At 44.9% G+C, this 16,678-nt stretch overlaps 1 protein-coding gene across 8 annotated transcripts in view; it reads right to left on the reverse strand.

The window, feature by feature from the left end:
• Nucleotides 1-407: 407 nt before the first annotated feature.
• LOC121539590 (DNA (cytosine-5)-methyltransferase 3A) overlaps nt 408-16,678 on the reverse strand; it is an 80,426-nt gene continuing 64,155 nt past the window's right edge. For 4 of the 8 annotated variants that reach the window (XM_045207598.1, XM_045207597.1, XM_041848206.2 and 1 more), the window contains 14 exons: nt 11,503-11,659; nt 10,747-10,896; nt 10,103-10,147; nt 9,623-9,702; nt 7,799-7,911; nt 7,378-7,567; nt 7,009-7,093; nt 6,281-6,426; nt 5,876-5,966; nt 5,622-5,770; nt 5,169-5,269; nt 4,676-4,745; nt 4,275-4,393; nt 408-3,955 (listed from right to left, as the gene is read on the reverse strand). In XM_045207598.1, coding sequence (XP_045063533.1) covers nt 3,814-3,955; nt 4,275-4,393; nt 4,676-4,745; nt 5,169-5,269; nt 5,622-5,770; nt 5,876-5,966; nt 6,281-6,426; nt 7,009-7,093; nt 7,378-7,567; nt 7,799-7,911; nt 9,623-9,702; nt 10,103-10,147; nt 10,747-10,896; nt 11,503-11,659 — 1,638 coding nt within the window. In that variant the 3' untranslated portion in view covers nt 408-3,813. The remainder of the gene's footprint in view (nt 3,956-4,274; nt 4,394-4,675; nt 4,746-5,168; nt 5,270-5,621; nt 5,771-5,875; nt 5,967-6,280; nt 6,427-7,008; nt 7,094-7,377; nt 7,568-7,798; nt 7,912-9,622; nt 9,703-10,102; nt 10,148-10,746; nt 10,897-11,502; nt 11,660-16,678) is intronic. The other 4 variants (XM_041848207.2, XM_045207599.1, XM_041848209.2 and 1 more) reach the window with 3 other exon arrangements.

Genomic DNA, 16,678 nt, shown 5'->3' on the forward strand with positions numbered 1-16,678 from the left:
GAACTGTGCTTATGGGGAAAGGAAAGATCATGGATAAAGCAAGGAGGCCATATGATCATTAGAATACACAGTATTTCTAAATAATTCATAAAGTATGCTATTCAGATTTATGGTTTGTGTAATCATTATGAAGACAAGAGAACACTACAAACACAGATTATTATTAGTAGTTGCAGTCATTAAATGTGTGAGCAAATGCGGTGATATGAAAAAAAGCAAAACCAACAAACTATTACCTTTTATACTGTTAAAAGAAAAAGGTCCCGCTTTGAGATTTTAAAGTAATTTTTAAAGATTTTAAAGCAATTTAAAAGTAGGCTTTAGCTATAACTTTAGTATAGATGTGCAACAATGGTACCATAGACATGGTATGTTATTATGTTGCCAAGGAACCTGATCAATAGTGATAAGATTTTGTATAGTTCAATTTATTCTCGGTACAGGTGAAGAACAACAGGAGCTATCATATTTTTGCACAAAAACAATACATTTATTCAAGTGTTCTCCAGCACAAATACATAAGGAGCCTTTTTCTTCTTTCTGGGTACTAAAACAGAAGTATTGGGTAAAGGGTGGAGAATGACTGCTACATTTGCTGTACGCACTGATCATCTTAAAGAAGAAAAACATAGGCCATAAAACAATTAATATGACACAAAAGAAGAAGTCACACAGACTGAGCGCCAACTAACAGTATCACTGGATAATAGAACTGACCTGTCTGAAACAGTGAAATGTCATGGGGAGCATCCCAAATGGCACCCTATTCACTATATATGGCACCCTATGGGCCCTGGCCAAAAGTAGTGCACTATAATGAGAACAGGGTGCCATTTGGGACATAACATTAGCCAATAATAACAAAAGCATCAATCAAAAAACGACAATTGAAAACAAGACATGGAAGATAGGATGTTACGGCATGGAATGTGGGATTAAGAAGCAACGCGGATGCCAAGTTTTAAGCATACATTATGCATTATGCTACAGTAAAAGTTATTACCGAAATGTTTTTTTTTTTTTGTTATTTCCCATTACGGAGTACATGGTTTTTCCCACAGATAAGCACCAACCAACTACAGCAATTTCTAGTCTAAAACAATATCGGAAACTCATTATTTATTATTCATAATTTTTTCAAGTACAAAGTTAAAATGCCTTTGTTAATATATGCATCATATGAGAGTGAAATAATAGTGCTCTTCCATCATTACTATAAGGAACTTAAAAACAGTCATTGTCAAGACAAGTTTTATTTCTCTTCCAAACAAATATATTTTTTCTTGATTAGATAAAATTTTTAGCACCATCAGAAACACCTACAATCCCTCTTTATAATTCTTTAAAGAAACAAAAGCAAAAAAACAACCAACATTATGTAGGGCTGTGCAGTGAAGTATAGACCGTTCCATCTTAAAGCTGTCATTATTAGGCTACTATTAAGATCACGTGACACATTTCAACTGGATTCACTCAGAACATTGAAAAACAAAAACAAATAAAACAAATTAACAGTACTAGAAGGCAAGACTTGGAGTCTACCCACCTCTAATGCTTCATAGCTTATTTTGATTCAATTTTTTCCATTTGACTTGATTCCATTTTTTTCTTCCTAATCTTTTTTTTCTAATTCCATGATATATATTAGCAAAGAATTATATTTGTACATCTCATAGGTAATTAAAAAAGATAAAAACAAACCAAAAACAGCAACAGGAAAACTCTATGTACAAAATGTACAAGGGGCATGGTCATTTGCTATATGGAAGGGGAATGAATGTCAACACAACGCACAAGAATTCCTGAGAACCCAATGTGTGAAGTTCAACTAAAATGGTGACAAGGATACAATAAGGTCACTTAAGAACTTAATCATGTATGAAACTACATTTATGAAATTAAGTCATATTGAATATTTAGATGGGTAAGTCATAATCTCTGCTCTTTTTTTTGGCCACGGTTCACTCTTCAATTTTGAGTTCTGACAAACTCATTTCTAAATCATCCACATTCAAGGTCACAATAATTCAGATAATCCGAAAATTCAGATTTGGAATGTAATCCAAGTGTGGTTAATAATCGTTTGAATATGTCTCTCTCTATCTCTCTATCTCTCTCTCTCTCTAACTATTTGGGATCTAAATCCTACAATCTTGATAGAAATATACATTATTTTTTATCCAGAGGATGATACTGAATTACTGCTTTGAACAGAAGACAATATGGTAATGGAGCACATTAATAATTTTCAATTAATCTACTGTACATTGAGTAGGACCAATAATTAATTGTTTCCATGGATACATGGATAGAACATACTTCTAATAATCCATTCTTTCACTTCTATTGGCACAGCCCTACTGTATAGAAAACATACTGTATTACACAATGGTAGAACAGTTCACCTCATAAAAACAAAACAAACGTTTCACAAGAAAAACCAAGAAGACATTTTCTAATACTAAAGAAAAAAGAAAGAAATATACATATAAAAAGTGCTTTATAATGTTGGTAAAACAGCACAAAATTGCTATAAAAAGGTAGAAGAACATTGTGAAGCCGCACCATATTGTTTGAAGACTTGCACCTGACAGTATCTAGTTTGCAGGGGTGAGAAGGGAAGGAGAGTCTTTACTTGGTTGTGGAAACACCAGGGCACCCACACTCCCTCCAGTCCACCGACCATGCTCACTAACAGTTGTACAGTAATGACATTGGTCAGGATGAAACTAGAAAAAAGTAGTTCACCACAGACTTTGATCAAGATTTTTTTGTTTTTGTAACTACAGAAAACATCACTGCCCATGTGGCTAGCTTCATTTTCTGTTTGTGCAGAGTCTGACACAGGCAGGCATGGGGGCCTGAGTTTGCATGTAGCAAGGCTTGAAAAATGATTGAAAAAGCACCAGTATAATCTTTGTTTAAAAAAGCTGTAAAACATAGGAAAGAGGAGGATATGGCATGATATTCTGCAGTCTTCTGCCACCACGCCTTATTTTATCGCCACTTTCAAGTCATTTCAAGTTATTAAGATAGCACATAACTTATTTAAAAGTGTGAAAACATCACACTGAAAAAACAACTTTCCAGGTGATATTTTGTATTTATTATTCCCATCTTGTCTAAAGTGTAGTGCCTGTGCCACATGGACTGTGATGTTTCCTATTGTCTCGAAGCACCATGGTATTGTAACCATTTTACAGTAGTACCTTTACCTTCAGTTAACTGTGTATATAAACTGTAAACAAAGAGGTATATGTGATCTGGTGTTTTGGATTCATTAAGACACAGCTTTCTGTCACACTGAAGAAAATCACTCTTATTCACTTTAGCTCTGCGAGGCTCAGTGGCTGGAGCTGGATTTGCTTTGTCCACTTCAGATATAGGCCAATACAATATCATGCCTACACAGCCAAAATCATTCACATACATACTGTACATACAGTATCATAAATTCTATCTTTCAGATATTTTCCAATCATCAAATCCTAGTCTTTATTCAAAAAATCGCACAGATCATAGTTTCTTCTTTCTCAGTGCCTTGAGAAGAAAGCCTTGTCTCAAGTATAGCTTGCACAAATAAATCAATAAAAAAATACTGGATAACACTGCTAAAAGGTAAAATGACATATACAAATTAAATAGAATAAGAAGTACATTTCAAAATACAAGAAATAATGTGAAATATCTACTCTGATGATGTTTTGCTTGCCTGAGAAATGATACCAGGGAGTAGTATAATTTCACCAAGACTCTTGTTTCTAGTTACAACATCAGTTATATGTTTGTGATGGTTTGTTGAGCCAAGTCTTGTTAAACACAGGCAAAGTATTCTTTGAGTGGTGCAAACAAGTGGCGGATGACCGGTACACTCCACGACCTTCCCAGAAGCCTTTGCCTGGCCAGTCGACTCATGTTGGACACGTCTGTGTAATGGACTGGGAAGCCAAACACCCTAGGGAGGGAGACAGTAACCAGACAGCCACCAGAGGGAACAGACAGACAGACAGACAGACAGACAGACATAGACAGACAGACAGACAGACAGAGCAGGAGACAGACAGACAGATACACTTGAGAATTAGTGACATCTAAAATGGCGTTATATTTCAATGTGAGATTTACTTTTAGGTGCTTCATAGAAGGGTAATATGGAATAATATATATGACTTCCTGTAAGGGAATCATTCGAATAATAAAGAGGTAACTGCTTGTAATAACGTCATTTCATTTGCTGGTATGATGAATGAATTTGAAAGGTAATCAGTTCCTACCTCTCCATCTCAGTGCACCAGAGAATGTCCTCCTTCTCGTTCATGAAGACGGGGAAATGCTGGTCTTTACCCTGCTTAATGGAATTAGAGCGAGTGGTGATGGTCCTCACTTTGCCAAACTGAGGGGAAACCAGACAGTGCACACACTAAGTGGCTGGTGCATGAGAATAAGATAACCAAGTATTGTTTACGGACCAAATTGTCCATATGACCAAACATTTCATTTGAAAATTCAAAAGGTACTCACACTCAATGTTTGTTTCTACACCGTTTGAGTGCATGTACCTTGAACTAAGTTGTACAAATGAATGAACTACACAATTTACATGTTCGGGCAATTTGGTCTATGCCAGAACAGCAAAAGCACAGCTCCAATAAGAAGCCAGACATCTATAACTGACCTTCGCTGTTCTGCCATGCTCCAAACACTCCTGAAGGTCCAGTCTGTCAGTGCACATGGCAGTCAAGGGTCTGCAGAGGAAAAGAGAGGGAAAGGTAAGGGATGTGTGAAAATAGAGAGAGAGAGAGAGCGAGAGAGAGAGAGAGAGAGAGAGAGAGAGAGAGCGAGAGAAAGAGAAAGAGCGAAAAAGAGAGTGTGAGAGAGTAAGAGCGTAAGAGAGAGACGGTGAGCGAGAGAGAGAGAGAGAGAGAGAGAGAGAGAGAGAGAGAGAGAGAGAGAGAGAGAGAGAGAGATTGAGCGAAAGAAAGAGAGAAAAAGAGAGTGTGAGAGAGTAAGAGCGTAAGAGAGAGACGGTGAGCGAGAGAGAAAGAGAGAGAGATAAAAACAGTGCGTAAAAGGAGGTGATGATTCTTTCGTTGCAGGGTTTGACTGGCTCAGGAACTAGCCACGGTGTGCGTTGCTTTAGGTGACAGGCTGGCTGTTGCTTCCCTCACCGTTCTCTCACCAACCTGTTCATGCCAGGCAGGTTGCCCCAGAAGTAGCGGGCGCGGTGAGCAGCAGACACCTCCTTGGCATCGATCATCACTGGGTTACACTGGGAGGGGGAGACAGGAGGTTTATTTAACCATTATTTAACCAGGTAAGTTATTGAGAACATATTCTCTTTTACAATAATGACCTGAAGGGTTTTATTGAAGTAGTGGAGATGATCTTTCGTATAAGGAGAATTTCATACAATGATAAATTAATATCTTTAAATTAACCGTTTAAATTGTTCCCTCATAACCTAACCAGTATATTGACACCATGCACTGTGAATTATCACCACAAGGTGGCATTCATCAAAAATGTATCCATATTCCAAAGGTTAAACATTTACATGCCTGATGTACAGTTCGTTCTCCTAGAACTCCTAGAAGTGATATAGTCTCTGTAAAGGAACAAACCTCTAGAAAGCGAGAGATGTCCCTCTTGTCGCTTACGCCCATGGCCACCACATTCTCAAAGAGCCAGAAGAACGGCCGGTTGTCGCCCTCTTTGGGCCGAGCCTCATGCAGCAGGCGGTAGAACTCAAAGAACAGCCGACCAGTGCCCTCTACAGGAGAAACAGAGAAGGACAGTCATTTAAAATTCAGCAACAGGAAATAACTCTTCACCAATCACAGAACACAAGTGATAAATGTACAGTGTTGTTACCTACCATAAAGACCCTTCCTAGCCGGGTTGACAATAGAGAGGTCGTTACATGGACTTCCACCAATCACTAAGTCAAAGGGGCCCCACTCGTGTAACTGTACCAAGGGAGAGAGAGAACAGGAAAAACAATACGAGAAAGAGGAGGACAGGAGATAAGAAAGACAAAATAGACAGATTATCCAACTAAGAGATACTTTTTTGTGGTTTAGAGGTTGAAGTAATGTTATATGAAGTGTTTTTGTAATGGCCCTAGCTGATAGGCACCTTCCAATCTTTCTCAATTGAAATATCCTTATTGAGATTGTGGCTAGGGCGTTCGTATTTGAGCCAGGCTAATGTGATTCATGGGCCATGCGTGATCTTGCACTACTCCCATGGTTCATAACATTATAAAATATGATATACTCACATGTTTGCGTGTGACGTTCCTCACGTCGCCCACGTACATGATGCGTCCCTGATGCCTGACGATGCCCACCGTGATGGAGTCCTCACACACCTCCGACGCCACGTAGCGCTCCACCTGGATACCCAGCTCCTTCAGCACCAGCAGACCTAAAGGTCAGGGGTCAACGTGGAAATAGGTCAAACAGTAGCATGTTTTTGTTCTTTTGATGCTCCATGACTCCCTGGTCAACAGTGGCAGTTGTTGCTGAGTGGATCCTGGTTAAATAAAGTGGATGATTAACTTGAACTTGGTGAACTGAACTGAATAACAATACCGACGAGACACAATACTGAAGGCCTGGTCTGGCCTGAGGCACACTATTGTGGTGGTCTTTTCTTTTCACAGGAATGGGAATTCCCACTTCTTTAGTATTTTTGTGTGGTTTTATTGAACAGATAGGGAAGTGAAGGACAGCCAGGAAAGCTATGAGAAGCGCACTGCTAGACAATATGGTTAAACAGCATGCTGTGTGGATTAGTTTGCTATCTATCTATCTTTACAACAATAGACAGTCAGCCTAGTTTGTAGTCATGAGTCAGGGGGACAGTCCCAATGAAACCTGAAACAGACGGAACACTTTGTACAGACAGAGACAGAGAAGTTCAGAGGGTTTTGTGTCAAGGAGAGGAGAGAAGAGGGGGAGGAGGAGAGGGGGAGGCGAGAAGAGGGGGAGGAGATTCTCTTCTAACCTGTTGCTATGCCGTCGAACAGTGACAGGACACGAATGGGTTGTCTCTTCTCTGCCATGACAGGAGGGTAAAGCTTTGGTGGTTCCTGTGAAACAACACAGAGAGAGAGAAAATATGGGGCTAGTATTTACCCAGAGAGAGCCTGGAATGACGTCAGCTGTCTCTACTGTTTGAAGCTCAATTCGTAGAGCCCCAGAGCCGTGATAGTCTGCCTGCTCATTATTTACATATTTAGGAAGCTTGTTTGAGCTCATTTGGCCCTTATAGAGGCGCGGACGTACTGTGTCACGATGGAACACAGACTAATTGTGGCTCTGTGGCTGTGAACTTTATAGCAAGCTTGACACATAGTACTGAGGTACTACTCACAAAATCTTGGTCATGATTATTAGCGAAGAAGTGCTGTAGACGGCAGGGCCAGTCAGCGCGACGCTCCAGCAGGCCGAACACCCCCTTCTGGCCCTTCTCACACATGTAGCAGCTCCAAGGGTCCTCTTTTATAGCTATCTGTGCTGCGCCTGGGCCCACCAGCAGGTCCACACACTCCACACAGAAACACCTTGGGGGGGGCTGTGTTATTATCCTGCTAGACGCTAATACACACAGACACATGGACGCACATAATCACATACACGTAAGAACGAACATCCGCACGCACAATGTTACACACAGACACACTTATGAAGGTAAACCGGCATACTCACATACTAACCTAACACACACAAATACACTGAGTGAATCACAACAATTATGAACTTAGTTAGCATCAGATGAAAGTACCCCCCCTCACCTGCAGCAGTTGTTGTTTCCACACATGAGCACCTCTCGTCCCCCACAGCAGATAGTGCAGTATGACTGGTAACCATCGTCATCATACTGATACGCACATTCTAGAAAGCAGTTCTGGGACACAGCAGTGGAGAAATATTTGATTCGTGGTGTAATGAAATGCGCTCTATAAGTTGAATAAAGTATTGTCAATATTATTATTAACAGAAAAACAAGTAGCGATTAGAAAACCACCACTCAATATGTGAATACTGTGGTTGTGTTTTGGTAACAGAGAGCTTTAACACTAGAAAAGCTGAGCGCGTCATGTGGACGCCAAACTAATTTCCATTTTTAATTACTCTGCCATTTTAAAGTAATTTCCCTCCCCCCTTTCCTTGACTTTTCCTAAATAAGTCTATATAACACACTGTCATTGTTAGAATCTTAATATCAGTTTTAAGAGGACATGTCATTTTCACCCCCTGCCCCTCATTCACCACCAGTCAGCCTGTGCAGCTGATGGCCCATCGAAACTACGCCAAAACTTTATCGAAACTAATATAATAATAGAGTTAGCCTAAAGACAAGATTAAATGAAGAAAAGTCTGATAGGTGACAATATTACCAATTGGGAATTGACACAGATGCAGGGAAACAGAGCGCCAGAAAGTCACTTTTTCAAATCCTCCAACAGAGTCACATGCAGGTAAGACAATTTGATTTCTATATAGTATCAGAAAGAGCAAATTCTGCAGTTCCTAAAACACTTACCTTTGTCAAATAACAAAAAATAATTAAGAGGTGAGCTCCATTTCAAAATACCACTTTTTCCAAGAATAACTGCGGTTCCATGCGTTCAACACGTGAGCACTCGCGGCAGCATTGCTCAGGCTACTAAGCAAAGACTAGTAACAAAATACAAATTAAAACATGCTATTCTGTTCTTTTGAAATACATTTTCTTATTTCCATAATGTTTCTTAAGATCTGCCAAAAGGAAATAATGAATTTAACTGTTGAATTGTTGGGGTTTCAGTGGTTTTTCATTTTTACTTTATAGCCTACAGTAACATTAACTAATGAAAATGCTATTATGTTCTTTGAAATATATATTTTTTCATATTCTAATGTTACCTAACACCTTCATAAACACAACCAAAGGATAATTTGTGATAGCATATATGAAATGTATTTATTAGAATGTTGACGTCCAAAAGACGTGTTAATGGCTCAAAGTGGGGTCCCTTGAGGCCAGGCTTTTCTAGAGGGGAGCTAGACCTGGGCCCGTATATGTCAAGGGAAAGGAAATACCTAGTCAGATGCACAAATGAACGCATTCAACCGAAATGCGTCTTCCGAATTTAACCCAACCCCTCTGAATCAGAGATGTGCGGGTGGCTGCATTAATCGCCGTCATCGGTGCCCGGTGAGCAGTCGTTGTCGGGGGTTAACTGCCTTGCTCAAGGGCAGAACGACAGATTTTTCCACCTTGCCGGCTCGGGAATTCAAACAAGCGACCCTTCGGTTACTGGCCCAACGCTCTTAACCGCTAGGTTACCTGCCACCCTCTACGATCAGGTCCTACCTGTCCATGTAATCATCTCAGAGTAGGAGTGCCGATATAGCATCAGGTCCTACCTGTCCATGTAATCATCTCAGAGTAGGAGTGCCGATATAGCATCAGGTCCTACCTGTCCATGTAATCTTATTCATTGTGATCCAAAAGGCTAAACCGATCATCAGCACTCCTGCTTGAGTGGCTTGATACATACAGCCCCAGAGATACAGACTCCATGGCCTACAGCTAGCCCTGATTCAATAGCCTTAATGGCCTCCATCCTTACCTTACAGCTTTGGCACATTCCTCCAGCAAATAGAGGGTGTTCACGGGAAACATTCAAACTTCCACAGGAGATGCAGATGTCTGTGGAGAAAGACAGAATGTAATTAGTGCAAGCCAGAGATGCAGTGGTAAGCAAATAAATGGGTAAACCCTGATCGCCGATCAAGATTGAGAAACGCTACTTTACCATAATAGGTACAGGCACTATTTACAAAAGGAAATGATGTGTAAACAACGTTTCTAAACATTTACCCTCCACTAAACCACTGGTGCTAGACAAGCCAACTGGAGGTCTAAAAACCACACTGCCTTGCATCAAGCCTTTGATTCAATAGACATATTTGAACAGCTGTGAGAGGAATGTACATTTCATAAGGAAAGCTAATATGCTTTGAGGACTCATATAAAATAGTCACTTTCTTTCATTTGCTGCCTACTGAACATGACCCTGGCTGCCTGAACACAGAGACAGACCACTTACCTTCTATGCTTCTGCATTTCTGTCTCACTTCATACACAAGTCTCTCTGGAAATACAGACAGAAAACAAACATGGTTTCTGATCAGGATATGATTTGAATGTTTGTTACTATACATCCTTGCAGATGACATCTTCAAGAGAGAGAAAAAAGCTGCAGACATACCCTGTCTTACCCCTACTTCTCCATTTGCTTTTAAGATATTACATTTTTTTTTTTTTGCCAATATAAAGTATATTATAACGAGAGCTAGGCTGAGTATATTCATAACACCTACATAAGTGTTGCAGTGCTACATAACATTTACTATCTACATAACATATAATACCTACACTCATTAATAGAGTTGACCATGTTAACCCTTTGACTTCTAGTACTAAGCACCTGCTACCCTGTCTTTCACAAACAGTCTTTCTCTTTCACACTCACACACACACACACACACACACACACACACACACACACACACACACACACACACACACACACACACACACACACACACACACACACACACACACACACACACACACACACACACACACACACACACACACACACACACACACCCCTAGCTAAACCTCCCTGAGGGGGAGGGATATAGAGGTCATAACCCCTATTTAACCCAATGAAAAAAGCTACCTTACCTCTCGTCCCCTCGTCAATCATCTCCTTGACCTTGGGTTTCTCTGCTGCTGTGCTTTTGCGAGGCTTTTTGGCGGGAGGGGGCGTGTAGGCTGCTGCCTCTGGCTCCACCCACACGTCAGGGTACACCTCCTTATATGGGTTACGCTCCTCTGGTGGACGGGGCATATCAGTAACACAATAAACAACTCAGATAACCAGACAAAAACAGACATTTTTACTATTACCAAAAGACTACCAAAGATAGGTAGGGGAATGCTGGATAAAAAGGGTGGAATTGATCTGGCAACTGGAGGGCTGCTGGGTTCACATCCTAAAGACATTCCCCTACCGTTAGGCCCTTAACCCCACAACATCCATGCTCCCCATCTGCAGCTTGACCATGTGTTTGTCTCAACTGTGTGTGATGTGTGATGTGTTCTGTCTGGGGGGACTTTTGTTATTCGCTGTAACATGGACAACAAAATGTTATTGTATGTATGAGTCTTCAGATAGGTGTAGTGAAATGTGTTGTTTTACAGGGTCAGCCATAGTAGTATGGCACCCCTGGAGCAAATTATGGTTAAGTGCCTTGCTCAAGAGCACATCGACAGATTTTTCACCTTGTCGCCTTGGGTATTCAACCAGCAACCTTTTGGTTACTGGCCCAGCGCTCTAACCGCCTGTTATAAAGCTCCTCTTGCCTTCAGGTGGCTCTAAGCTAAGGTGATTTTCAATGTATTCATTACAAATAATTGGCAAATAAACTTGAAACGTACCTTCTGGTGGCTCTAGGCCCTTGGGTCCGGTGGGTTGGAAGCCTGTCTTAGCCCACTCTATCATCTGTTTGCTCTGTAGATCCACTGACTTGGAGGTGTCTGTCTCATCGCTCTCCGGACAGCCTATGAAGGCTTTGCCTGCTCGGGTGCTGGCCACCTGCAGAGGGACATGACCAGTCATTGTTGTCATCATTTCATCACCTGTATATACAGTCAACTCCAAAATTATTGGCACCTTGATCAAGATGAGCAAAAAAGACTGTATAAAATAAATCATGGAAACACTGAGCTATATTGTATGCTCATTTTATATTATTTTATACTGTTTAACAAGTAATAACTTTTTTTCTCTCAAAAAGAATAGGGGTCAAAATTATTGGCACCCGTTTTCAATACTCCGGCACGCTCCCCTTGCGAGGATTGGCACTGAGTCTTTTTCTAAAATGTTTTATGAGATTGGAGAACATATTTGTCATGAGCCCTCTCACTCCACCGGGTTACCACCTTAATGTGTTTCCACTATCTTCCACTCTGCTCATCTCTCTCTCTCTACTCAGCCTAACGAGCTCCACCTGTCCCTGCTCTGCTCGGCTCTAATTACTCTGCCAGCTGCGCTGCATTACCCACTAACCTCTCCCAGTATTTAAAGTCCCGTCTTTCAGCTCTCCTTTGTCAGATCGTCTGCAAAGCTCACACCCGGAACCTGTGTGCTCACGCTTCTGGCTCACCCTTGTTTTGTGACCCCGGACCTGCCTGATTCTTGGATACTCTTCTGCCCCAGGAAAACCAGACCTGCTTTCTGCCATTACGACTCCTGACTACTCTTCGACCCCGGTAACTCTGACCAGCCTTCTGCCTTGCTACAACGTATTTGGATTTCCCTTGAACTGTACTTCTGCCTGTTTTCATCCGCCCCGTTGTGTCTGTGTTTCCTCCCCCAGGACTTCTGGACCACCAACCACCGGCGTCATCGGACGCATCGCTGCCACTGGGGGAGGCACAGACCCAGCACACTGGACGGGATAACCCCTGGAGCCTTCACTCACTCCCTACTTCCCTTTTCCCTTAAGTTTAAATAAACTTTCTGGTGTGACGCAATTGTGGTCCTCTTGTCGTCTGTCTGAACCGTGACAGTACGATCTGACCATCATGGACTCAGCGCACACTTCCCCCGACATGGAAACCGAAGAACCTGAGCAACCCACCGCCATGCTACGCCTGGAACACACTGAGAGAGAGCTAGGCCGCATGAGCGGCGACATCACCTCTCTGCTTCAGGTCGGCTACCAACAGCATCAGCAGTTCCAGCAGCACCAGCAGCAGTCCCAGCAGCAGCAACAACAACTCGCCAGGATCATCCAACTCCTCACCAACCTTACCCCAGCCAGTCTGCCCACCAGCCCTGCCTCCGAGTTACCTGCCCCGGTCATTTCAGCCGCTGCCCCGAACCCAAGATTGGAAACCCCGAGCGGTTCAACGGCGATTCTACCCAGGTCCGGCCATTCCTGACTAGCTGCCGACTTCAGTTCTCCTTGCAGCCAAGGACCTTCGCCACGGAGGGGGCTAGGGTCGGGTATGCCATCACTCACCTGACGGGCCGAGCTCGACTCTGGGGAACAGCAGAGTTCGAACGTCAAACCCCCGCATGTGCAACCTTCGACCTGTTGGCTGAGGAGATGCTGAAGGTGTTTGACCTGGATTCACCAACCGCAGAGGCGTCTCGTGAACTGTTCAGTATTCGACAAGGCAGACATACAGTCGCAGACCATTCCATCGACTTCCGAACCCTGGCAAGACGAAGTTCTTGGAACACACCATCGTTGGTGGACGCGTTTCTTCCATAGCTTGGCTGACTATATCAAGGACGAAGTTGGTCTCCCATGAACTGCCTTCCACTCTTGATGAAGCCATCGCACTGACTGTCCGGATCGACAGAAGGATACAGACCCGTCGTCGTGAGAGGGGGGCGCCAAGGTCCACCAACTACCGGCATTCGGAGAGATCCGACTGGGCTCCTGTCAGCTACTGCCACTCACCCAAGTCAGCTTGATCAGTCTGAGCCTATGGAGATTGGGCGAGCCTCTCTCACTCCTGCAGAGCGCCAGCGCCGCTTCACCTCAAACCTCTGCCTCTATTGTGGAGGTGATGGACATCGTGTGGTAACCTGCCCTTTAAAAGCCGAAGCTCACCGGGCATAGGGGAGTCCGGTTGAGCTCAATGACCATCCAGTCCTCCGACCGCAAACCCTTGCTGCAAGTTCACCTCCGCCTCTCTGACTCGACTCACACCCTGGCTGCTCTGGTGGATTCTGGCGCCGAAGCCAACATAATGGACATCAAGCTGGCACGCCAACTGGGACTGGAGAACCTCCGTTTGACACCTCCTATTCCTGCCCGGGCACTGGACGGACACTTACTCGGATCGGTCACTCATGTCACGGCCCCGGTCTTGATGGGTCTGTCCGGAAACCATCAAGAGACTATCCAGTTTCACCTGCTCCCCTCTCCAGGCCAACCCCTCATCCTGGGTTACCCATGGCTCCGCCCGGCACAACCCTCAGCTCGACTGGGTGACCGGGGTGATCAGGGAGTGGGGAGAGGACTGCCACCGAACCTGCCTGCTTGCTGCCGCACTACCCCCTCGGCCAGTACCTACTAACTCCGCCCCTGACCTCTCCCATGTCCCAGAATGCTACCATGGTCTCAGAGAAGTGTTTAACAAAGCAAGAGCCACATCTCTGCCCCCTCACCGACCGTACGACTGTGCCATCGACCTCCTCCCTGGAACAGCTCCTCCAAGGGGCCGTCTTTATTCGTTGTCTGCTCCTGAAAGAAGGTCCATGGAGGACTACATCAATGACTCTCTGTCCACAGGATTGATCCGTTCATCTTCATCTCCGGCTGGTGCTGGCTTCTTCTTTGTGGGGGAAGAGGACGGATCTCTTCGCCCCTGCATCGACTACAGGGGACTCAACGACATCACAGTGAAAAACCGTTACCCTCTCCCTCTGCTCACCTCTGCTTTTGAGTTGCTCCAGGGAGCCACTGTTTTTACCAAGTTGGATCTCAGAAACGCTTACCACCTAGTGCGGATCCGGGAGGGAGATGAATGGAAGACCGCATTCAATACACCAACAGGCCACTACGAGTATCTGGTTATGCCTTTTGGCCTCACCAATGCTCCTGCTGTGTTCCAGGCTCTAGTGAATGATGTACTGCGGGACATGTTAAACAAGTTTGTCTTCGTTTACCTGGATGACATCTTAATCTACTCCAGAAACCTGTCTGAACACACCCGCCATGTCCAGCAAGTCCTTCATCGTCTTCTGGAGAATTCCCTCTACGCCAAGGCAGAGAAATGTGAGTTTCACGTCAAGACGGTGGCCTTCCTGGGGTACATAGTGGCAGAGGGAAGTATCCAAATGGATCCTGCCAAAGTATCAGCAGTCACGTCATGGCCAGTTCCGGAGAACAGAAAGAAGCTGCAACAGTTTCTGGGGTTTGCTAACTTCTATAGAAAGTTTATCCGGAACTACAGTACCGTTGCTGCCCCTCTCACTGCTCTAACCAGCACCAAGCAACCCTTCACCTGGACCCCAGCAGCCGACAAGGCCTTCAGTACCCTCAAGGTAAGGTTCACCTCCGCCTCCCATCCTCCAGATGCCTGACGTGGACCGGCAATTCATTGTGGAGGTGGACGCCTCGGATGTGGGAGTTGGTGCTGTGATTTCTCAGTGGGCTGCGGAGGATAGGAAGCTCCATCCCTGTGCCTTTTTCTCACGTCGGTTGTCCCCCTCTGAGTGCAATTACGACATAGGGAATCGAGAGCTGCTGGCTGTGAAGCTTGCCTTGGAGGAGTGGCGTCACTGGCTGGAGGGGTCCACCATTCCATTTCTCGTTTGGACCGATCATAAGAACTTGGAGTACATCCGCACGGCCAAACGGTTGAACTCCAGGCAGTCCCGCTGGGCCCTGTTCTTCACCAGGTTTAATTTCACTCTGTCATACCGGCCAGGATCACGCAACACCAAGCCAGACGCCCTCTCCCGTCAATTCCAGAAGGATGACAACCCCTCCAAGGATCCTGTGTCGATTCTGCCAAGTCCCTGCATCGTAGCAGCTCTGACCTGGGCTGTTGAGGAACAGGTGCTGGAAGCTCTCCGTAACCAGCCCGGTCCCAGCACTTGCCCAGCTGACCGCCTTTTTGTCCCCGAAAACCCTAAGGTCCCAGGTCGTTCAGTGGGGACATGACTCCCGCCTAGCTTGTCACCCTGGCTCCACCCGCACTTACAACCTGCTCGCCCAGAGGTTCTGGTGGCCCGCTCTGAGAAAGGATGTACGGGAATTCGTCCAAGCCTGCCCCATCTGCAACCAACACAAGTCGTCCTGCCAGCCCCCCAGCCGGATTGCTGCAGCCCCTGCCTGTGCCCAGACGTCCCTGGTCTCACATCGCCCTTGACTTTGTCACGGGGCTGCCCCCTTCAAGGGGCAAGACCGTCATTCTCACCATAGTTGACCGATTCAGCAAGATGGCACACTTCATTCCCCTCCCCAAGCTCCCAACCGCCAAGGAGACCGCCCAGGTGGTCCTGGAACACGTCTTCCGGATCCACGGACTGCCAAAGGATGTAGTTTCTGACCGTGGTCCACAATTCTCCTCCGCTTTTTGGAAGGAGTTCTGTCACCTGCTGGGAGCCACAGTCAGTCTGACTTCCGGATTCCATCCCCAATCCAATGGGCAGTCAGAGCGGGCAAATCAGGAGCTCGAGAAGGCACTGCGATGCATGACTTCACGCAACCCCCACTCCTGGTCGCAGCAATTGACATGGGTGGAGTACGCACACAATTCTCTGACCTGCTCTGCCATCGGTATGTCCCCTTTCCAATGTGTTTATGGATACCAGCCTCCTCTATTTGCCAGTCAGGAAGGGGAGGTTACTTGCCCATCTGCACTTGCGTTTGCCCGTCGATGTCGCCGCACCTGGTCACAGGCCCGAGCCACACTTCTCAGATCCGTTGCCAGCTACACTACCGGGGCCAACCGTCGGAGAATCCCTGCTCCCACCTACCATGTTGGTCAAAGGGTGTGGTTGTCGTCAAGGAACCTGCCACTCAGGGTGGAGTCGCAGAAGTTGGCACCTCGGTTCATTGGCCCATTCCCTATCATAAGAGTGATT

This window comes from Coregonus clupeaformis, chromosome 25 (genome assembly GCF_020615455.1).
Source record: "Coregonus clupeaformis isolate EN_2021a chromosome 25, ASM2061545v1, whole genome shotgun sequence".
NCBI lineage: Eukaryota > Metazoa > Chordata > Actinopteri > Salmoniformes > Salmonidae > Coregonus > Coregonus clupeaformis.